The following is a 20,776-nucleotide window of genomic DNA, read 5'->3' as shown; positions in this document are numbered from 1 at the left end:
AGGCAGAGGCAGAGGCAGAGGCAGAGGCAGATCTCTTAGTTTGAGGCCAGCCTGACCTACAATGCAAAGCCCCAGGGCAGCCAGAGCTACACAGAGGAACCAACTCTCCCTCCCTCCCCAAAAACACATTTAGTAATGCTTGAGGTATGTGTATATGTGCTATGAAAGAGTAAAAAAAATTGGGTAGAGTTCATGGAAACATGTGATAATTTTAATTAAACAAGTGATAACTTTTAATTATCTGGTGACCTCAATTCACTGGTAGTTGGGTGATGAGGGGCAAGAGAAAATAAAATGCTGAAAATATTTCCCATACTACATATTAGTTTGGACTTAAGGCACATGTCATGACACTTAAAAGGTAGAGGCAAGTACCCACCATTCAAGGCTAACCTCAGCTACACAGTAAGTTAGAGGCCAGCCTCAGATGTATTAAGACCTTGCTTTTAAAAAACCAAACCAAATACTACTAATAAAAAGCTCCCAGGACAGGAAAACAAATTCCATGATCTGTATGCTTTAAAATACTAACAAAACTTCTCTGGCATCTGGGCTTGGGATAGAAGGGAGATGCATATTGCTACTGTTCTAGTGGAAGCAGTGAGGGTTTTCTTGGTGTTCTGCTCTGTGCAGCGGGTGATGCCTGTTTACCTCTCAGTTACTTCAAGGCATCCTCTAAAATGAGCATCATAACAAATACTTTAATTTGGTATTGAGAAGAGACGCTCACTCTTGGTTTCCACCCAGAAAATGTCTGAAGAAATTATTTATTTTTTTTTACTCATACATATACCCCACTGATATCCTTAAAGAGAAACACACACAAATACAGTAGTTCCCTCATCCATGGGGGGTATAGAAGTTACATTCCAAGACCTCCAAGCCTTAAAACCATGGCTAGAACTGAGTGTGCTGGCTCATGCCTACAATCCTAGCTTTTGGCAGGATGATAGGCTGTGAGTTAAATGTTGAATTCCTGGACAGCCTGAGCCACAGGATGAGAACCTGTGCTGGTAAACAAACAAGTTAGAACAACCCCCAAACCAACCAAAACCAAACCAAAAACATGTTCCACACCCTAGATAGTACTGGTCCTGAATCTACTGTGTCTTTTTATATTTACCTATGTGTGATAAACTTTTTGATAAATTAGGCACAACGAAAGACTAGCAGCAGTTGTAACAACTTAACAAGTATAGCAATATACGTGTATGTATACAGAGATCTGCCTGCCTCTGCCTCCTGAGCACTGGGATTAAAAGTGTGCACCACCATATCTAGCTTCAACAATAGAACTTGAGAACTTTTTTTTCTTTCACTTGAAAGAGTTTAGACAAATACTAATATTTTTGGATCACAGTTGACCCGGTTAATTGAAACCATGAAAGGTAAAATGCAGATCAGGGGAGAGATCCTTACTTTTGTTTGGAGCTATATTTTGGTAAATAAGGGAGAGCTATTTCTTGTACGTATAGGATAGATAATAAACTAGATTGTAGCTTCCCCACCCCCAGCCTGGAACCTGCTGGCTCAGGGGTGGAGTTTCCTGCTCATTCATTTTGCCATGCCTACTGCTGGACTGTGCCTCTTTGCCGCTTGGAGCCACACACAAGTGCCCACCCTGTTACTTGATCCCGAGATTGTTTGGCGGGAAATCGGGTTCCCTCCCCCTTCCTTTATAACTGGATGTCAGAACTAGTAAAATTGGGCTTTTAACAGGATGAGCTTGTCTTGGCCTCGTTTCTCCTTCCTCCCTGTCTAGCTTCCTCTCTTTTCAGCTCGGAGCTGCCATCTCAGTGGAACTGTTCACGTTGCGGGCTGCTGACCGGCCCCCAACACTAGATATTCATAAAAATATTATTATCATAGATATTATTTTATGAGAAAATAATAATAAGTGAAAATACTCACTGTCGAGATCAGCACATTTTAATTCATTGTAGATATCATACGTGTTTAGATTCATTCCCAGTTTTGCTATGGTGCTCATCAACCCATGTGAATCAATACAGCCAGTTCTATCCTTGGTGAAGAAGTTGTAAGCATTATGGAAGGCTGAGGAAATGGAATTATATTAGTTAGGACAGTCATTTACGAAGAAACACAGTCAGGCATGGTAGCTTCTGTTTATAATACCAGTACTTGGAAGCTGTGGTGGGAAGATTATCTTGGAATTTGGGGCTTACTTAGGCTAAAAAGTAATGTCTAGGTTGGCCTGGGCTATGGAGTAAGACTGTCTCAAAAAGTGGGGTGAGGAAGGAGAGGGAGAAATATATATGCTAACAGGACTAGGAGAGATCATATAACCAATTGAAGAATATGTTCTGAAAAAAAAAACGGAGAGAAAATGAATAATAGATTTTTTTTTTTTTTTTTTTTTTAAGAAAGGACCGACAGTCTTTTCTTGGGATCTGAACTAGAATAAAGTAGAAATTATATAATCCAGCAGAACAAGTAGCAATTGGTAGAAAAACCAAATACAGAGCCAGGCATGGTGGTACATTCTTGTAATACAAACACTGGAGGGTAGAGGCAGGTAGATTAGGTGTTCAGGGTCAGCCTTGACTACATAGTGAGTTTGAGAAAAGAACTAGGTTACATCAGACTCTGTGTACCAAGAAAACAAAGCAAAATAAAAAAAAATTATCTATTTTCTCCCTTTATTGCCACTACTTGGTCATTTGTCTCCACTCTGTGTGAAGTATTAAATTATCCTTAATTTTCATTCTTTTTACAATACTGGGGGTTGAATCTAGGGCCTTGTATATGCTAGGCAACTGCTCTACCACTGACCTATATTCCTAGCTTCATTATTTATTTATATCAGGGTGATGGTTTGAATATGCTTGGCCCATGGCAAGTGCTACTATTAGTATGTCTGGCTTCATTGGAAGAAGTGTGTCACTGTGTAGGTAGGCTTTGAGGGCCCCTAGTGCTCAAGCTCCACTCAGTGTGGAAGAACCAGTCCTCTCCTGGCTGCCCGCAGATCAAGAAGCAGAACTCTCAGCCCCTTCTCCAGCACCGTGTCTGCCTGCACTCTGCCATGTTTCCTGCCATGATGATAATGGACTGAACCTCTGAAAATAAAAGCCAGCCCCAATTAAATGTTTGCCTTCATAAGAGTTGCCTTGGTCATGGTGTCTTTTCACAGTTATAAAACCCTAACTAAGACAATCAGTATGGACTCATAGATGTTTATTTTATAGTGGAGTAAGCATATCATGCTATGTCTACTTTTGTGTTTTGAACTATTCAAAAAAGTGGAGGATAGGGGATGGAGAGATGGCTCAGCAAATAAAGATCACATTCCGCGCAAGCTAATGACCCGAGTTTGGATCTCTAGCACCCACATAAAAGTTGTGTGTGGCCAATGTAACTCTTATGTTTAGTGAGGAGCTGGGGCAGGAGGATTGCTGCTGTTTGCTAGAGAGCCACTGGAAAACGGTGAGTCCATGTTCAATGACAGACTCTGTCTCAAAGGAGCCTGGCAAAGGAGGCTAGAGCAGGGCATTTTCCTAATATGTGTACCCCCCCCCCCCCATGCATTCACACACAAAGTGTGTGGCTTCGACCCTGAGAGATAGACACACAGGGGAAGTCTTTGTGCAGGAAGTAGGAAGCAAAGTCATTTGGGAGCAAAGAAAGGCGATGCTGGAGACTTTGAGGTATTCATAAATCAAGCAGAACGAACAAATCAACTCCTCGTAGGGAAGTTATAAGAACACTGGAACTACCACATTTTCTAGTGATTATATTTGATACTTAGATATCTGCATCCTACAGGGGCTATTCCTTATGGGACTGTAAGTAACTGGGTTATGCGTATACTGGGAGACACACAGAGAGAGAATATGAATATGCATGTATATCTGTATGTGTGTATGTATGTGGGTGTATGTGTGTATGTATGTATATGTGTGTGTGTGTATGTATGAATATGTATGAGGGTATGTGTGTGTGGGTATGTGTGTATGTGTGTGTGTATGTGTATGTGTATGAGTGTGTGTGTCTGTATGTGTGTATATATTTGACATGGCATATACATTTTAGAGACAAACTTGCAGGAGTTAATTTTCTTCTTCCACTATATAGGATTTGGGGACAGAGTTCAGGTCATCACCAGGCAAAGGTGCATTTGTTGACTCTTCTCTCCTGCTCCTCCTCCTCCTCCGTTTTTGTATGTGTATTTGTGGGTATGCTTACTTCCAAGCGTGGAGGCCAGGCATCCTGCTCTAGTACATTCCACTGTATCCGTTGAGACAGTTCTTTCATTGAATCTGGAGCAAGCCCAGCATCTAGCAAGCTCCACCTCGTTCCCTCACCCCTGCACTGGGGTGACAGGTATGCGCAGCTTTTTATGTGGGTGCCAGGATCTGAATTCAGGTCCTCATGCATAGCAAGTGCTCTTGTCTCCCCAGCCATCCTTTTAGGTTTTCTGGTAAATAATGCTTTTCCTTTCTTTTGGATAGGATTCTGTTCTTTCTCCCCGGAACACTCTTCTGCATTGCCCCCCACCCCCATTTGCTTTCTTTTGACTCCCTTTTTTGCCTCACAAGACCAAATCGGGACACTCTGTTATGGTCCTATAGCAACTCTGTAACGGTTCTAGAGCTTCTATCCTTCTCTCATAGCTTGTGTCATTTATAATTTAATTTAAATAACTAAATAATTTTGAGGCTTAACTATGTATTTTCCTTGTAGATTTCCTTCCAGAACAGGAACATGTGTAATGTTCTTATGCCTCGAACACAGTTGGCTTAAATGGATATTTGCTATCTGGGCCAGTGACCTAGAGAGAATGTACTAAATTTCTTCATTATTTCTTTCCTGTCATTAAGAAATCCTGGCATTTTATTTCTATTTTATTATTATTATTATTATTTTTTTTTTTTTTGTCTTTTGAGAACAAAACTGACTTGGCTTGTCAAAGATTTTGAAGATCAGGCTGTCCTCCAACTCGTGGAGATCCTCCTGCCTCTGCCTCCCTAACGCTGAGATTACAGACACCTGCTGTTCTCACCCTGGTGAGTCCTGGAACCTTGTGTTTATACTGTTCAATTAGCTGATCAATATGTGACCTTGGATTGGCTGTTTACCATTCTCACAGTTATCTGGATAAGAGTATTTAACCAACATTGTTTAATTTTATTGTTGTTGTTGTTGTTCTTGAGACAGGGTTCCTTTGTGTAGCTTTGGCTATCCTGAAACTCACTCTGTAGACTAGGTTGACCTTGAACTCAGAGATCTTCCTGCCTCTGCCTCCTGAGTGCTGGAATTAAAGGTGTGTGCCATCACTGCCTGGCTGACTTAAATTCTTGAGATGTCAACTTGAAAGTAATCCCTCTTCAATCTAGCAAAGAGTTGATTTTTTATTTTTAGATAGGTTCTTGATGTATAGGCCAGTCTGGCTTTGAACTAAGTATCAGCTTCCCGAGTTATAGGCAAGTCTCATTATGCCTGGTTGAAAGCTTATTTCTGGGCTGCAGAGATGGCCCAGCAGTTAAAAGCATTGGCTGCTCTTCCAGGGGACCCAGGTTCAATTCCCAGCACCCACATGGCAGCTCACACTTGGCTGTAACTCCAGTTCCAGGGAATCTGACATCCTCATATCAATGCACATAAAATTAAATAAATTATTTTTAAAAAATTTATCTCTCCCTCCTTAAATGGTAGGGTATTTCTTCCCCACATGCATTGGAGAAAGATCAGTATGGAAGCCAGCTTGAAGCAATATCACATGCCTTCATTTCTAGCACTTGGGAGGCAGAGACAGGACTGCTATGTGCTCTAGACCAGCCAGAGCTAGGCCATGAGTTCCAGGCCAGCCTTAGTTCTATTAATGAGACCTTGTCTCAAAAATAAACAAAACAGAAGCCCACAGATGTATGGGGGAGCTGCTTCAGGTTTTAGCATGTAGGGTGATTGGCATTACCTTCCAGTTGTGCAGGACTCAGCTTTGATTCTTTGTGTTTTAAATGGTCTGAGAAAGATCCTCGCAAATCTTTATCTCTAAGAAGAGACACAGAAAGAGACAGATTTAACACAGGTGTGAGACCTTCAAGCTTGGCTGACTACAACAGCGATAGGCATTGCATTATGTATGCTCAGAGTCACAGGGCTTAAGCAGAGCCTGTAATCTGCTAACATCTGCCTGGCAGCCAGAGAAGATAAGGGAAACCACAGCCTGCCCTATAGATCTGGAAAGTTTGGAACTCTGAGAAATTTACACGTACTCATTAAAGTAAAATCTGGAAAAAGAGGGAAAATATTAATACTTCTAGAATGCTTTGTGTAAATTTTCAATATGAACACACACACACACACACACAAAACTAGCTTTGCTTATATGGTGACAAGTGGAATTTAATTACTTTTAATTAAGTATAATTTAATAGCAAATTAATTTAAATAATCTAAATAGTTTTTGAAACAGGGTCCTATGTAGTCTAGGATGAGCTCAAATTCTTTCTATAGTCAAGGATGTCTTTGAACTCCTGATCTCCTGATTTCCATCATCCCTGAATGTTGGGATTATAGGCATGTGTCACCATGCCTACCTCTCATAAATTTATATGTCTTTAGTTTTGATACTAACGACAAAAGTTTAAAATATATGGAATCTTTTATTTTTTGTTTTTTTTATTAAAACACTTAAGGTGATTTATTTTATAATTTTATGTTTATGAGTGTCTTATCTGCATGAATGGACCATGTGCATGCCTGGTACCTAAGGAGGTCAGAAGGGACATCAGATCTCCTGAGTCCAGAGTTACAGAGGGTTATGAGCCTCCATGTTGGTGCTGGGAATTGAACCCAGGTGTCTTTGGAAGAGCGGCAAGTGCTCATAGCTGCTGAGCTATCTCTCCAGCACCAGTTCTTGTGGTTTTAGAAGAAGTACCTAATAAAGCAAAGCTAGGAGGAATAATAAATATCGTGGTTGAACAATATAATCACTATAGCTTACTTCATTACTCGCTAGAATATTCCATTCAACTTATTTTCAGAGTAGCCTGGGAAGTGATGGGGGTCTTAAGATGTACTGGTCTCAACTTTTTGGCATGAAATTGTACCTGACTTTTCTTTTTCTCACTTTTTACTAACACAAATTCTTCTTTTTGTGTTAGTAATTTCTTCTTCTCTTTATCACCTAACTTGACCCTCTTCAGACTTCAGAAACAGGCTACTTACTATGTAGTCGTTTCATTTCTGAATAGAAAATAGTTTATTTTTGCAGGAAGTAAAAGATGTAAGCAGAAAAAAGATGTAAGCAGACACACAAATATGATATTCTCAAAACCCAAAGAAGGAGGCCAGGTAGGCAACGATTTTTGTTAATTACAGCAACATCCGTGGAACCATTTCAGATGTCTTCTTGGACGAAATCCTGGAGAATGTCCATTTTACGTTTCAGAGGATCATGGGGCTACCTATTTGAAACAATCCCAGTCCAGACTCTCATCTACTCTAGGGATCTCCGTGGTTTGGCTACCATGAGGTTATTTTTCTCCTTCTTTCAAAATGTCAGAAATATATTGTTTAGGCAGTGGTAAAGCTGAGAGTGGTACACACACTCCAAGTGGTAAAGAGAGTGGGCAGCCAGGAGAGAGGTGCATGTTTTCCTTTTACTATGTGATAAATAGATCATGGGTTCTCACCCCCATCCATTAGTGCTTGCTACAGTTTGTTGGCAGCTGACTGAAAGCATTGCTCCTGACAGACAAATCTCCCGTGTGTATCATAGTGGGGTACGTTACGTATGGCTAATTTTCTGGATTTCTTTTGGGAGGATGGGAAGGAGAATTCTGTTTTTCCAGCCAACAAAGAATGTTCATCTTTTCTTTTTTATTAAAAAAAAATCTTCCCACAAAGGCAACGGAATGGCTCAGTGGGAAGGTGCTTGCTGTCAAGCCTGAGGATGTGGGTGTGGGTTTGATGCCTGGGGACCCACAGAGTGGAACAGGAGAACGAACTCCTACAAGCTGTCCTCTGACTGCCACAAGTGTGCTGTGGTGCGTGGATGTGAGCAGATATACAAAATAAATAAAACGAAACAAACTCTTTAATTCAGATCGTTTAAGTAAATCTACCACAGAATGGAATGTGCTAACTTGTCTCATTCTAGTTTCTGTAGTGTAACTTATAGTAGTCATTCTCTGAATACTTGTTTGTATCACTGTTCATACTTTATTACCTACCTCTTGTGAAAGACAGGTGCTTTTAAGGGTTTTAGCTTCATTGTGGCTTTAATTTCTGAAACTGCCATTTGGCTAGAAGCTCTGTCTGGAATTCAGAAGATACAATAAAGGATCGGTCACAAATTCATTCATTCATACATTCGTTAATTTCTTTATTTTTTCTTTCTTAAGACAGGCTCTCACTTTGTAGTTCAGCTGGCCTAGAACTCAGTTCTTCCGAACCTTCCCAGTACTAGAATTGTAGGCGGGTGCTACCATGTATATCACTTTATACACTCATTTCTTAGCTTTCCCCAGCTCAAGGCTTGGGAACTGAAAAGCCTAGGATTTCAAAGAATGGCATCATTTGCAAATTCAAGCTAGAATTATATGCTAAATTGGAGGCTGTGTGGAAAGGGACTTTTACTGTGAAGGCTTTTAAGTCTAATTTCTTGTCACAGCTCCACCTTTCCAATAATGTCGCTTTGATCTTAGATAAAATTAAATGCTGTGGCTGGAGAGAAGGCTTGGTGGTTAAGAGTTCTCACTGCTCTTGCGATGATTCTGCTTCTCAGTACCCACATGGCTGCTCACAGCTATCTGTACAGTTCAGTTCCAAGGGACCCACCTCCCTTTTCTGGCCTCCACGGGCACCCACACACATATACACACATAAGTAAAAATTATAAGTCTTAAAACAAAACTAAATAAATGTTAAGTAAAATAAGCCAGGCACAAAAAGAGAAATATTTCCTCACTTGCATGTGGGATTTAAAATAGTCAAACCTACAGCAGCACAGAATAGGGGAGAGGGAGGGAAGAGGAGGTTGGGTAAGGAGCACAAACCTTCAGTTATGCAAGATGAGCAACTTGTAAAGTTCTAACATCCAACAGGTAGGACCACTCCACAGTGTACTCAAAATTTGCCTAGATGCCCCTGACCCGTAGTAACTCTGTCAGGTGACTGGCATGTTAGTTGGATTGCAGTGATTATTTTACAGCGTATACATAGAGCAAATCATCAAACTGTACACCTTAATTAAAAAAATAGCGCCTCGAGACAGACAAAGCATATAGAAATAGATAGGAAAAATTAAAGACAATATTTATTCTGAGACATTTCATGTCACAATTGGCAAAGAAGAAAGTGTTACAGAATTCCTAAAATATTTGCTTACTTGTTTCAGTCTTAGACACCTACCACGTAGTAAGTATGTTTTCTGAGGATTTCCTTCTGGAACACACGTCCCTGCTCTGACAATTATGAGTTCCCTGCTGTCCCATAAAAGCAGAGTGGGTAGCCTCTTGCACAGACTGTTTTCACAGATACAGTTTCTCTAGTCCCCCCTTGACCCTTCTGCATAGTCTAAGAAACACAGTCTACAGACCAGGGGCTGTTAGCTTTCTAAACTATAGAGTGTATCTGGAGGCTCACTCACAAGCAGATAGGGCTGCTAGCTTGGGAATAATGAATAATGTTAAACCAGGAAGGTTTAGAACGTTCGGTTAGAATTCATTCCTCCCGGGTCATTGCCTCAGAACCCAGAAAGCAGCTGTTTCTAAACAACTCCATTACACAGCGTTCAGAATCTAGAACCTACCATCAAGCTGGGAACCCCGGAGACGCTCAACAATTTAGGCCCTTGAAAGTTACTGTGAAATTGTCCCCATGGCTCAGAATAATCATTCCTTATAAATACCTTCAAGCTCTTACATAGTTAACAATCTTTTTGTTTCAAAAATTCATCACAGAATCATACAAAATATTGACATTTACCTCCTTTTGAGCTGCACTACTAACCAACCATTACTAACCAACCATTACTAACCAACCATCTGGGGCTTCAGATCAAGAACCCAGTGGTTTGTTTCATCATTCAGCTGTGACCTCATTCCCTGCTCAGACCTGGGCTTGGGGAGAAGGTGGCTGTTGGCTCTTCCCGGGGTTACAGTAAATGTGAACTCACTGGGGTTCACTCGGTACCCCAGAAGAACATGAGGGAATGAAAACAGAATCACATCAACTTGAGCCTGTTAAGACTTTAGAAAAGAAGACCTTTTTTTTTTGCTTCAAATTATATGTTGGTATGTTTTCTTTAGTGTGTTGAAACTTGAAGTAGAACATTTTACCCAGGTCCCTTGATTGAAGAGTACTTAAAAACCATTTCATTAGGGTTTTAAGTCTAGAAAGGGAGAAAAAAAAACCATCCCAAATCTCATTTGTTTATTTTATTTTTTTAAATTAAAAAATATATTTAAACTTATGTGTATATGTGTGTGTCTATGCATGTGAGTGCTGGTGCTGACAGAGGCCAAAGACATGGGGTCCCCCAGGAGCTGGAGTCACAGGGTATTGAGAACCATCTGCTGTGGATACTGGGAATTGAACTCAGGTCCTCTGGAAGATTAAAATTAAATTGTCAGGGGTGGTGATGTGTGCCTATAATCTTAGTACTTGGAAGGCTGAGGCAGGAGGATTGTGAGTTTAAGATTCTGTCTTAAAAACAAAAACAAAAAAGGAAAAACCACTGACAATTAGGCAGGAACCATAATATTCATGCTCTGACTTTTCTCATAGCATTTAAATGTTTGAAGCCACTGGTGGCGCACACCTTTAGTTCCAGCACTTGGGAGGCAGAGGCAGGCAGATCTCTGTTAGTTCAAAGCCAGCCTTGTCAACCTAGGAAGTTGTAGGCCAGCAAGGGCTACAAAGACAGACCTCATCTCCAAAGAACAAAACCAACCGAATCAAAACCCTCCCAAAAAATAAACAAGAAAAGCTGCTCTAGTACAGGGGTTGGGAGGGTCTGTAATCTGCTGTGGACAGACAGACTGACTTCTGAAAAGGCTTCCGGCTTTACTTGGTGGCAGTGTTTCTAGATGTTTCCTATTCTAGGTCTGAATGTTTCAGTATGAGTGCAGTAACTTCACCAAGGTTCTCACACTGGGCTCCCCTTCAGGTCAGGAACACAAAGGGAAAGAGGAGGACGGTTTAATTTCTAAATGAATTCAATAAATACATATCCAGGGCTTCCTATGTTAAAATGGAAGATAATCTCAGTTCCTACTGAGTGGAGTTGTCGAGAAGTAAAACTTTGGCTTCTTTCTAAAGATTTACTTTCATATTTTTGTGTGTATGAGTGTTTTGCCTGCAGCTATGCCTGTGCACCACATGTGTGCCTAGTGCTTGAAGAGCCTCACTGTGGGTGCTGGGAATCGAACCTGGGTCCTTTACAACAGACGAGTGTTCTTAACCACCAAGCCAACTGCCCATTCCCTATTTTATCTATCTATCTATCTATCTATCTATCTATCTATCTATCTATCTATCTATCTATCTATCTATCTATTTATTGTTTTTCGAGACAGGGTTTCTCTATGTAGCCGGGGCTGTCCTGGAACTCACTCTGTAGATCAGGCTGGCCTCGAACTCAGAAATCCGCCTGCTTCTGCCTCCCGAGTGCTGGGATTTAAGGAGTGCTGGGATTAAAGGTGTACACCACTTTTGGTTTTGCCTGCCTGTGTATATGTGTATCAGATGTGCACTTGGTACTCATAAAAGCCAAAAGGGGGCATCCAACTCTCTGGAACTAGAGATACAGATAGTTTGAGCCACTATGTGGATTCTGGGAATCCAACAGTAAGGTCGAGCAGATTAAGGAACCCTGGCAATTCTCGTAATTGAGCATGGTAGGCATTTAAATCCACTCCCGACCAGGTGCCTGTTCTGGAACACGTGACCATGACACCCCATTGAGAGGACTGTGACAACCAGTCATGTAGGGACAACTTCTGAAATCCTTCCACATGTAGATGAGGCATCCCTAACATCTCAGACCAAGCCAGTAGAAAGCATCTGCCTCTAGATCCCAGCCCACGCCCAAATGTTTATAAGGTCTTGTCCATAAGAAAATAAAGTGTCTATCAGAGACAATAACTATATTTGCTTTTGTGTGTGTTTGATGCTGGGAGTTGAATATAGGGTCTCAGATATGCTAGAGAAGTGCTCTATCACTAAGCCATATTCCAAGCACATTCTATTATTGAATTATAAGGTCTCTCTATATTTTGGATATCTTTCAGTATATCATTCACACATATTTTCTCTTTTCTTTTCCAATTTTTTACTAGGTATTTACTTCATTTACATTTCAAATGCTATCCCGAAAGTCCCCTATACCCTCCCCCTCCCCTGCTCCCCTAATTTTCTCTTATTCTGGATCTCCTTTTCACCTTAAGTGTCCTTTCAACATTACACGTTAAAACCAGAACTTTGATGCTGAAAGAGAGCTAACAGAACACCACCTAAATTCACTTCTCTTTCTTTATTGATATGGACATAAAAGCCCAACAAACTGGACTGCTTTCTTTAAGACTAGAGGCAGGAACAGCGACTTTATAAACTATGTAGTGATGTCAAAGAGGTATAATTAAAAATATCAATGGAGACATTAGAAAACAATATGAAACTTCTGATAAACAACGTGGCATATAGACTATAAAGTGTCACATAGACTAGAGGGGCAAAATGAGTCTAGAGAAGTCGTCAATGGGAGGGACAATGGATGCTCATCTTATTGATTAGCAGACCTAGAGCAGAAACTGATGAGATGGTTGTGACAAATGTCTACAGGGTTAAAAGCTGTCACCCACCTTTTCTGAAGCGGAAATTTGTCATTTGCTTGTACAGCATTGCCATTTCTTTGGCTGAAAGACAAGACAAGATTATATCCATTTCTGAAGTTGCCTAAGAGTGGGACACCCGAGAGAACATCCAAGTTCTATGGGATTTCTGTCTGAATTCATGAGGCTTCTTGTGGTTGTTTGAATAAGAATGGGCCCTATAGGCGTGTAGATTTTGAATGCTTGGTCATTAGGCAGTGGCACTGCTTTGACAGGGATTTGGAGGTGTGGTTTTCTTGGGGGACATATGTCACTGGGAGTGTGGGCTTAAAGATTTCCAAGCCAGCTCCACTGTCTCTCTCTGCTGCCTGCCAGTCTGGATGCAGAACTCTCATCTCCCTCTCGGGCACCATGTCTGCTTGTGTGCCACTGTGCTTTCTGCCATGATGATAACGGACCAAACCTCTGAACTGTAAGCCAGTCCCAGCTAAACGTTTTCTTTTATAAGAGTTACCATGGTCATGGTGTCTCTTCACAGCAAAAGGACATTGACTAACACACTGCTTTTGGTGTCTTGTATGTATTAAACCCCCAAGTATAAGACTTGGGTCAGAACTGAAATCAAGGTTTGCTACATATCATTTTTTTTTTCTTATCAAAATCTGGGTTAGTTTTATTTCTTAAACATGGGAAGACAAACTCTCAAGAGAAAGTGGAGCTAAATGGCTTAGTTTTCTGTATTTAACTGAATCGGCCATGGCCAGATTAGCCAATTATGTACTCTTCCAACACCAAGAAAGATCAGTGGCGAGTTACAGAGGCCTGCAAACTGATGGTGGCTCTTTGTCAACGTAGAGGTGTTCTGTTACTCAGAAGCCAGTGTAGGTAGAAACATCTTCCTTATGAGGAGTGTTAATCCTCTGATACCCACATTCTGATGTTGGGGATCAACTCAGGTTCGCAGGTTTGCTGGCAAGTACCTTTATCCACCAAGCCATCTTGCTGGCTCCAAACATTTTTCTGTATCTTTATTTATTTATTTTTTTTCAACTTGGAAACATGAAGTGTAAATACCAAGAATTTAAATGTACTTTTTTTTTTTTTTAATTTGAAGTTTATCTTTGGACATTTGTATAAAGTTCCTAAGCTTTTCTTAAATCCTTTCAACCAGAATTGTAGAGACAAATCAAAAGTGGGGACACAGATACAGACACAAAATCTGAGTTCCTCACTGATGGAGTATAAGCTTGAGCTCTGTGGTTGAGGAATGAGGCCAGGAGACAGTTTCTCACCATAATAATCAAACCTCTGTCTCTGAATCAAATATTTTACAGGAAGCGGGAAGGTTATCCATTCTATATCCATTCTTTTCTATATGAATTTAGAATATAGATACAGGCAATTCTGTATCCATAAGAGAGAATATGCTGATAAATTATGGATTATTACTAGAGGCCAGAACTCATTATTTTTTCCTTTTGAGTTATTGTATTTTCTGAATATATACATTTTCTGTAATGACTATACATTGCCTTGATGTTTTCAGTGCTGGTGCTCAAATCTAGGCCACTGCGCCTGCCAATCAAGTGCTTTACTGCTGGTGACACTCCCAGGTCCACATGTTTTTAAAAAAGATTGTAGTATATTTCAAAAGCTAAAATTGTTTTCCCTTTTTATTTTTATGTGTATGTTTTTCCTGCGATTGTGGGAATTGTATGTGCAGTGTCTTTGGGGGCTGGAAGAGGGTGTTGGATCCCATGGGACTGGAGTTACAGGTGGTTGTGAGCCACCATGTGGGTGCTGGGACTTGGGTCCTCTGCAAGAGCAGTTTGGGCTTTTAACAGCTGAGCTGCCTCTGAAGCCCTCCACACATTACCTTTACAACCAAGAAAAAAAACGTATGAAAATAAATATATGGCATCAAATCATCAACTTTAAATTTCACTCTAAGTTTTCACTCACGTTTAAGCTTCTTCAGGCCCTCTATTATTGACTGTACGATAACCTTCCCGCTTCCTGTAAAATATTTGATTCAGAGACAGAGGCAGAAGCCACATAAGAACTTAGTAAGGTTAATAAAAGTTGTGAAATTATTAAAAACAACATATTCTATGATTTTTGCCTCAAGCACCCCCTCCCCCCCATAGAAAGCACAAGGATGAAACTTTGTGCTTTGGAGCTCAGATGGGCTCTTCTCTCAGCTGGGTGTGACAGGACAAAGGACGGCTTTTGCAGGGAGACAAATCTCTCTACTTCTACAGGGCTCTTTCTCTTTTATATAGTCCAAAGAATATGGTTGATAGTTACAAGTAGGAAAGTGGTATCATCACAGAGTCTGCCCTCAAATCTAGAAGGATCTTTTGCCAACAGATGACAATATATATTTAATTCTTATTATATTCACTAGTTTGTGTGTGTGCATGGACACATGCACCATTGCATGTGTGTGGAGGTCAGAGGACAACTTGTAGGAGTTGGTTCTCTCCTTCTACCATGTGGACTCAGGGCATCCAACTCAGGTTGTCAGGCTTGGCAGCAAGTGCCCTCTCCTGAGCCACTGGCAAGCATGTATGCATGCATGTATATATCTATTATGTTATATGTAATATATAATATGTATATGACATATTACCTACAAGTATGAAAAAGTAAGTATGTTGGCATGTTCTCAGTTATTAGAAGAGAGAAGGAAGGGCTGGCTCCTGTGCTGACAGGTTCAGTCCTTCATTAGCATACATTATTATACATAACAATGGGTTTCATTAGATCTCCTTCATACACGTGTGTACTGTGTTTGGTTCATCTTCACCTCTTACGACCGCTTCTCCCTCTCACTCCTGCTCCTCCCATCTAGCCCTTCCTCTTCCAAGTCTTTATTCATTTGTAGGTGAATGACCGAGAAGCCTTTTGTGAAAGCCGCCGCGGATGTGCTTTGTTACAGTGAGGGCACAGTCTGTCTCTGGCTGGAAGGATGCCCCTGCCACTGTTTAGCCATGCTTTCCCAGAAGGCTTCAGTCCCAGCTATGTGCTCCTCTGCATGTTTGTATGACATTAGCTCACACTGTCTTGTATGCTTCTTCCTCTATTAGACCGTAAGTTCTCAGAGGACAAGGGCTGCCATTCATCCCTTTTTGTGTCCTTAGCATTTGACACTAGAACTTTAAAGTCTGTTGGGAGATCCAGAAGTGTATAAGAAAAAAAAATCAAAGCACAAGGTGTATATACTGTCTCCAACAAAATCCTATCAGAATTCAAAGAAGGAACAGGGGTGTTTTGGTAGAATAGGAATCCTGGACTGTAACAGGAGTGTTACAGTCAAACAGGATGTCACCGTGGGATGGGGATGGACTGGAGGTGGGGCTGTTCTAGACACAGTGGTAGTATCTAAAGGACAAAGTGGGAGCAAGGCAGTTTTAGGGAGTCACGGCTCAGTGGTTTGCAGCTTAACAGGATGGAAGTGGTAGAGAAGGCTGAGGAGTACATGTGGGCTATACTGCAGGTTTTTAGTTTGGTTATTTTTATGGTGCTTGCACATGGTGATGCCAGGCCAGTTCCCCACTCTAGTGTAGTGCAGGGTACCTGTGTTCAAGGACAGAGGTACACACAAACTATCCAGCAATGTCAACTGAAGCATAATGGGTAGAGATGTTACCTTGCCATGTGCATAAATATTTTTGTGTGTATAAACAACATAAACAGTAGTAGAAAAATTAAAACAAATAGTTATAGAATACAAGGACCAGGGGATAATGGGCTCATCACTGCCCAGCATGATAAATCCCAGTAAATGAGGAACATGGTCAATCAGCTCCAGGCCCCTGCTTCTCCTGAGTCTCTGCCTACTGCTCACTTTATTTCCTAATTTTGAGCACTCTAATTTTTTTTTTTACTTTATTTTCTCATTAGAATCATGCTCTCACACATGTTAGCTTATTGGTTGTTCTTGGGATTTTAAAAAGGAATTTAAAGGCATAATTGTAATATGTCATCTCTTCTCTTTACTTTTTAGATTCTCGGTAGTCAAAATGTGGCCCACAGACCAGGACCATGGTGCCACACTGGAGCTTGTTAGTAGCAGAAGATGGCCTAGTCAGCCATCATTGGGAAGAGAGGCCCCTTGGTCTTGCAAACTTTATATGCCCCAGTACAGGGGAACGCCAGGGCCAAGAAGCGGGAGTGGGTGGGTAGGGGAGCAGGGCGGGGGTGGGGTGGGGGGAGGGTATAGGGGACTTTCGGGATAGCATTTAAAATGTAAATGAAAAAAAAAACTAATAAAAATTGTTAAAAAAAAAAAAAGAAATATAAGGCTCCACCCTGGACCCGGATGCAAGCCTGTTCTATAACAAGATGTGAAAGTATGTTGGCTGGTCTTATGTCAACTTGACCCAAGCTAGAGCCATCTGAAAAGAGGGATCCTCAATTGAGAAAATGCCTCCATAAGATAAGGCATTTTCTTAATTAGTGATTAATGTGGGAGGGCTGGGCCCATTGTGGGTGGGGCCACTCCTGGGCTAATGGTCCAGGATTCTGTAGGAAAGCAGGCTGAGCAAGCCAGGGGAAGCAAGCCAGTAAGCAGCATCCCTCCATGGCCTCTGCATCAGCTCTTTGTCTCCAGGTTCCTGCCTTATGTGAATTTCTGTCCTGACAGAAACTGTCTTCTGACAATAAACAGCGATATGGAAGTGTAAGCCAAATAAACCTTTCCCTTCCCGAATTGCTTTTTGGTCATGGTATTTACCGCATCGATAATAACCCTGATTAAGACGGAGGTAATTCACATGCTCTAAGTGACATGGAAGTCATGTCTGAGGAACTTCTGTGCTGGTAGCAAATTTTACTTTTAGGAAGATCCCACCTTCCAAGCAGAAATCCTCACCGTTGAAGTCCAGGTAGGAAAGCAGATCTTTGAACTCTTTCTCTGTGAGCTCGATCCCATCATTTGCTAGGAACTTGTACAGGTACTGCATGTCAATTGCTTCTCCTTAGAAAGGGTGAGAAACGGGGTGCAGATTTACTATAGAAGCAATACTGACAGGATGACGAGTGCTGTCTGTGCTTATGCCCTGTACACCATGGCCCTGTACGCCTGGAATTAAAAGGAGCGCTGGCGAGGCCCACACCTATAGTTCTGCTTGGCGTATCAGCAGAATGCCACAAAGAAAGTACTCCCAGGTTTGAAGCCCCGAGGGATGTGCTGCACCGGCATCAGGCTAGGCTGCGAGCAAAGCTTTGCTTTTCTGTTCCCTCTTTCTCCTGCCCCACTTGAATATTCATTGTTTTCTATAGATAGCCCTGCCTTCCTTTTGACCAGGCCTCCCTGTATTACTCATGTTGGCTCTGTTGACCAGGCTGGCCTCAAACACGTCACTTTCCTGCCTCAGTCTCCTATGTAGTCTGGGACTACAGGTATATATATCACTGAACCTGGAAATAAACACCAGTGAAAACTTTAATTTTTAAAAATTATATTTGCCATCAATTTACTTCTTTGTTCACTATGCATTCCAGCAGTCCCTCTTATCTCAACGTAAAGATGAAAGCTTTCCTTATTCATTGTAAGAGATTTACCATACTAAAGGTTACTACTACTCTAAAGGGAGGCAGGGGGAAGAAATCCAAGCCCCCTGTCATAAAACAGTTCTCAGGTTTTTTTTTCTAGTCTTTGATAATGACTCTATTTATATAATGTGAAAATCTTATATAAATATAATTTTGTATATTGTCTTGCTATGAAGACTAGGCTGATCTCAAATTTGTGATTCTCCTGTCTCAGCTTCCTGGAATTACAAGTATGTGTTACCATGCTTGGCTAGTGTTTTGCTTTTTTAACCCAAGATAATTTCTTCATAAGTATTTTAAAAATTGCTGTGTAATCTTTAAAAATATTAACACTTTTTCAAATTAATTTTTTAGGTTAGTGTACAAGATAACTGATCTCGTTATGGTATCTTCGTGTACGTGACATTGACTTTGGTCTGTCTTTCCTCCCCATCTCCAGCTGGTCTCCTTTTCCCACAGTTAGTACCCTCTGTTTTCCTATCGCTTGTATTCTATCATCCTCTCTGTTCCACCTCCCTTAAGAACTCGTCACCTCTGATGATTCCCTTTCTAGTTTTGTGAGCTGCAAATACATACAGACACACACACAGACACACACAGACACACACACACAGACACAGACACAGACACACACACACACACAGACACACACACACACAGAGACACACACACACAGAGACACACACACACAGAGACACACACACACACAGACACACACAGACAGTATTAAATTCAGGTTTCACAAATGAGAGACAATGTATTGTCTGAGTCTGGCTTAATTCATTTAGCATAATGATTTGCAGTTTCCACTTGTCTGAAAATTTTATGGTTTCACTTTGTTTTTCTGAGACAGGATTTCTCTGTGTAGCCCTGGCTGTCCTGGAACTCACTCTGTAGACCAGGCTGACCTCGAACTCAAGAGATCCGCCTGCCTCTGCCTCCTGAGTGCTGGGATTAAAGGCCTGCACCACCACTGCCTGCTGATTTTACTTTTCTCTATGGCTGATTAAAATTCCATTGTTCCATGTAATCTGCTCACTTGTTGATGGACATCTAGGCTGCTTCCACTTCCTGGCTATTGTGAATAGCACATGGTTATGCAACTATTCTGTGGTAATTGATAGAGTTCTTCCAGTGTTTTTTCAAGAGATAACTGTGTTGTATGATAGTTCGAGTGAATGTATATTGACTGCCACACTGGCAGCACAAGTTTACATTGCCTCTTTTCACATATCCTCTAGTCCTTTTTAAAATTTTATTTATTTATTTATTTATTTATTTATTTATTTATTTATTTAATGGCAACAGAGTCTCAAAGCAGCTTGGATTGACCTATCCTAGCTAAGGGTGTTGAGCATCTTTTAAGGTATGTATTGGCTATTTGCATTTCCTTTTTGAGAACTGTTTATTCAGTTCAAGATTATTTATTACCTACATAAGTTATGCTTTAGGTGTTTATTTACTTATTTTATTTTATTTTTGAGGCAGAATTTCTCTGTTTAGACTCTGCTATCCTGGAACTTTTTCTGTAGACCAGGTTGGCTCTGGCTTTGAACTCAGAGATCCTCCTGCCTCTGCCTCTCCAGTGCTGGAATTAAAGATGTATACTACCACACTTGGCTTATGTGTTTATTTTTGCAGTTCTTTATATACCCTGAAAAATATGGATTACTTCATAGATTTGTGTGTCATCGTTGTGTAGGGACCATGATAACCTGTGTAGTCTTCCAGTCTTAGTATAAGTGCAGTCAAGTGAACACTCTGCATAATCTTTATAGTTAGGGTTGTAATCCATGATATCCCACTTGACTAATATCACGTTTATGTTTTTTAGACAAAAGTCTTAATATGTAGTTGAGGCCAATCTCAAGTTTATGATTCTCCTGCTATGTAATTATAGTTTGTATAATGATTCCAATATACACCCTGAGGTATTTCTAACCTACTATAGTTTTCTTAGTACTTACTATGGGAATAAAAATCATAAAGCCTACTTTCAAGTTTTAATCAGTATAGTTAATCCTTTAGGATTCACTTCTAGGTGAAGGTAGTTTGAGGTAAAGGGTGTGACTAGTTCTATGGGTTTTGATATCTGATCTGTATTAAACATTTCTGGGGAAAATTTCAGGCCACACTATCAGTATAAATACATGGTATGGGTTATCTGCATTCAGAGCATCCACAGAAATGGAAATATGCCATATAAAAGAATGTAAACTTTACCCATGGTGAGACATGAATATAATCCCAACACTTGGAAGATAGAGAAAGGAAGATTGGGATTTCAAGGTCATCTTTAGCTACAGAGTGGGTTTCAGTAGCCTGATATTCATGAGACCCTGTTTCACAAAAGCAAACCATACCAAACTAAAAAATTCCCTAACCATCTACCCCAACCATCCAACCAACTACCCACCAAC

The 20,776-nt window shown here is 40.8% G+C and overlaps 1 protein-coding gene and 1 pseudogene across 4 annotated transcripts in view; both read right to left on the bottom strand.

Moving 5' to 3' along the window:
* Efcab3 (EF-hand calcium binding domain 3) overlaps window positions 1-10,012 on the bottom strand; it is a 25,762-nt gene extending 15,750 nt beyond the window's left edge. Inside the window, exons 1-5 of one of the 4 annotated variants that reach the window (XM_021177459.1) lie at window positions 9,952-10,012; window positions 9,376-9,449; window positions 8,196-8,280; window positions 5,933-6,009; window positions 1,912-2,055 (exon numbers count right to left, since the gene is read on the bottom strand). In XM_021177459.1, coding sequence (XP_021033118.1) covers window positions 1,912-2,055; window positions 5,933-6,009; window positions 8,196-8,263 — 289 coding nt within the window. In that variant the 5' untranslated portion in view covers window positions 8,264-8,280; window positions 9,376-9,449; window positions 9,952-10,012. Of the gene's footprint in view, window positions 1-1,911; window positions 2,056-5,932; window positions 6,010-8,195; window positions 8,281-9,352; window positions 9,705-9,951 lie in introns of those variants that run through there. The other 3 variants (XM_021177460.1, XM_021177461.1, XM_021177458.1) reach the window with 3 other exon arrangements.
* Window positions 10,013-20,013: 10,001 nt separating this feature from the next.
* On the bottom strand, window positions 20,014-20,114 carry LOC115032619 (annotated as a pseudogene).
* Between the last annotated feature and the right edge of the window lie 662 nt (window positions 20,115-20,776).

Source organism: Mus caroli, chromosome 11 (assembly GCF_900094665.2).
Source record: "Mus caroli chromosome 11, CAROLI_EIJ_v1.1, whole genome shotgun sequence".
Taxonomy (NCBI): domain Eukaryota; kingdom Metazoa; phylum Chordata; class Mammalia; order Rodentia; family Muridae; genus Mus; species Mus caroli.
This window is presented reverse-complemented; position numbering and strand designations above follow the sequence as displayed.